This window comes from Gracilinanus agilis, unplaced genomic scaffold (assembly GCF_016433145.1).
Source record: "Gracilinanus agilis isolate LMUSP501 unplaced genomic scaffold, AgileGrace unplaced_scaffold23428, whole genome shotgun sequence".
NCBI lineage: Eukaryota > Metazoa > Chordata > Mammalia > Didelphimorphia > Didelphidae > Gracilinanus > Gracilinanus agilis.
Window position 1 is genome coordinate 1 of NW_025355167.1, and position 3,114 is coordinate 3,114.

The 3,114-nt window shown below is 41.4% G+C and overlaps 1 protein-coding gene across 1 annotated transcript; it reads left to right on the forward strand.

Moving 5' to 3' along the window:
• Positions 1-1,047: 1,047 nt before the first annotated feature.
• Positions 1,048-3,041, forward strand: LOC123254502 (plasma membrane calcium-transporting ATPase 2-like; the record flags this gene model as incomplete). Its single annotated transcript, XM_044683508.1, has 2 exons — positions 1,048-1,289; positions 2,749-3,041. Coding segments are annotated over 2 exons (535 nt in total), but the record flags the coding sequence as incomplete, so codon positions are not given.
• Positions 3,042-3,114: the final 73 nt, after the last annotated feature.

A 3,114-nucleotide genomic window follows, 5' to 3' on the forward strand; every position in this document is an offset into this window, starting at 1 on the left:
ATATATATATATATATATTCTATTGAGAAGGTGCAATATGTTTACAATTACAACCTACATCTGATACAAAGGATCTTGGAGTTAGAAGTACTAAGAATTGGGAGGATCTTTTTTTTATTTTAAATTTTATTTTAAACATTTCTCCGAGGTTACATGATTCATGTTGTCTGCCTCCCCTCTTTCCTTCCCCCTCCCAGAGTTGACAAGCAGTTCCACTGGGTTATACATATATTATCACTCAAAATCTATTTCCATATTATTCATTTTTGTAATAGAGTAAGCTTTTAAAATCGAAACCCCAAATCATACATCCATATAAACAATAATAAATCATATGCTTTTCTTCTGGATTTCTACTCCCACAGTTTTTTCTCTAGAGATGGATAGTGTTCTTTCTCATAAGGGATTTGGGAGAATCTTGAAGGAGATGTCACTTGAATTGAGCTTTAAATGGAGCTAGGAGTTCTAAGAATTCTAGGAGGTGGCGGCAAGGAAGGAAGTAGCAAAGAAATCCAATTAAAAACCAATTAACCCATTGGCCATGCCTGACAATGTATTCTCATTCCACTCCTACAGTCCACCACATTTCTGTCAATCCATTCTTCAAACTACTACCAAACTAACATTTTTCGAATCTAAACCTGATCATGTCACTCCTCTGCTCAAATCCAATCAGTGACTACCATTGACCCGGCAGACAAAACCCTCCCAAGCTTGTTATGATGCCAGAGCTTGGGAAAGAAGCTTCAGGGTCATGGAGCCCAATAAGAGGGGAAACAGATGTGGAGACAGAAAGTAATTTTATTAAGGTCCCTGAGTGAATCAGTGGCAGCAGATTCAGGGCCTCCATCTCGGGTCTTCTGCCTCTTCTTTCTAAACTCTGTCCCCTTGAACACACTGGCCTCTCTCCCTTTCTCCTGAAAAATTGAGAGCAGTCTCTTTCCCAGTGGGCTTGATTTTTCTGCTAATTTTCCTGGGCCTAAAAGGAGATTATTGGCCCCATCCCAAGATGAGCTAGAAACTAAACTGTGCCCTCTTCTTTCTTAGCCACCAGAGAAGGAAGGTGCCCTGCCTCGACAGGTGGGCAACAAGACCGAGTGTGGCTTGCTGGGGTTTGTCCTGGACCTGAAGCAAGATTATGAATCTGTGAGGAGCCAGATGCCTGAGGAGAAGCTGTACAAGGTGTATACCTTTAATTCAGTCAGGAAGTCCATGAGCACAGTGATCAAGATGCCTGATGAAAGCTTTCGCATGTATAGCAAAGGGGCATCCGAGATTGTCCTGAAAAAGTAAGTACCTATTACTGGTGGCCAACTTCTACTCATAGCTGATCGTAGTTAGAACTGGAAAGGACCTCCAAAAGGTCATCACACTTAGCCTCAATGCCTTTAGGTGGGCAAAAAATGAGAAACGGTGCAGGAAAATTGTCTTTTGATGGACTTATAGATCTGTAGAATATTGGAGCAGAAGAGGATCCTAAAAGTAATCTAGACCAACGCCATTGGGGAAACTGAGGTCTAGGAAGTGACTTGTGCAAACCTATATAATGAATTCCTAAATCAGTCAATATAAAAACCCTTCAAAGTCCCAGGCCAAATAATCTTGAAAATCTTTAGAAGGAAAGATTCCATCTGTTTTCTTTTTTTCAGTTTGTTTTGGCATTTATATTTTGGAAGGATGTGGTAAGGGTTGTTGTTGGATATTTTGCTAATGGCAACTTGCTTCTGGTTGTAGATAAGAATAGAATAGCGACAAGAATATGACACTGAAAGTCAGAAGACCTGAGTTCAATTCCTGACTTTGTACCTCACTTGGTATTTGGGTTTAGGCAAGTTGCCTAATTTCTCTGGCCTTCTGTTTCTCTATCTTTCAAATGCCCAAGGTCAACAAACAAGTGGGTTACATAGCCAGGGCTAGAGTCTATGTTTCCTGACTACCATTCTAAGTCCCTTTCCCCCTCTCAAAGTGCCTGACTCATTTCTATGGTATAACTTGAACTCCTGAAGACCTGTGTCCAATAGTCCTGCAGATGGCCTATTTCTCATGGGTGTTATGTCCTAGAGAATGGTCATCTACTTCACCTTCTGCCTGTAGTATGTAAGAAGCAAATAGTGGAGTAGTGGAGAGAATATTGGATTGGGAATTAGGGAACCCGGGTGCAAAGAAAATTCTTCCCTTAGCAACTTTCTCCTTGTATGGCTTTAGCAAATTAGAGCTTCTTTAGACCACCACTTCCTCTTTCAAAGTGAGTGGCTCACACATGATTGTAGGATTAAAGATTTTGAGCTGGGAGGGACGTTAGAGGTCACTTAGTATATACCTTCTGCATTGACAGAAAGGTAAACTGAGATTCAGGAAAGTTCAATTACTTACTCAAAGCCACACAAGTAAAATTAGTTGTCATAAGGAAAATGCTCTTACATGTGACTTTAATGGGTTCTGTTAACCCATAAGGATTGAACTTGTGATTTCATTGGTGAAGAGAAAAAAGCTTTTTCTACCGATGAAATTTAGCACTTTTTCCACAACATATTCTTTAAAAAAGAAAAAAAAAACCTTACCTTCTTGTCTTAGCATCAGTACTGTATATCAGTTCTAAAGCAAAAGAACTATAAGATCTAAGCAATGAAGACTAAGTGACTTATGCAGGGTCACACAGAAGTAGCTTACATTCCAATTCATGAATTCCATTACCTCAATACTGATAAATTGATCAACCAGCTGAGTCGTTGTCTGCCTTTCTTTCAGATGCTGCAAAATCCTCAGTGCAGCTGGGGAGGCCCGGGTTTTCCGACCTCGAGACAGAGATGAGATGGTAAAGAAGGTGATTGAGCCTATGGCTTGCGATGGCCTCCGAACCATCTGTGTAGCTTATCGGGACTTCCCAAGCAGCCCAGAGCCTGACTGGGAAAATGAGAATGATATCCTCAATGACTTGACCTGCATCTGTGTGGTGGGCATTGAAGACCCTGTGAGACCAGAGGTAGGTCCTGTATTGGACTCAGAGCTTTTATGGTTTGGCTGGGCTGCAGTCCTGGGGGGTGGCAGAGAGAGAGAGAGAGGGAGAGAGAGAGAGAGAGAGAGAGAGAGAGAGAGAGAGAGAGAGAGAGAGAG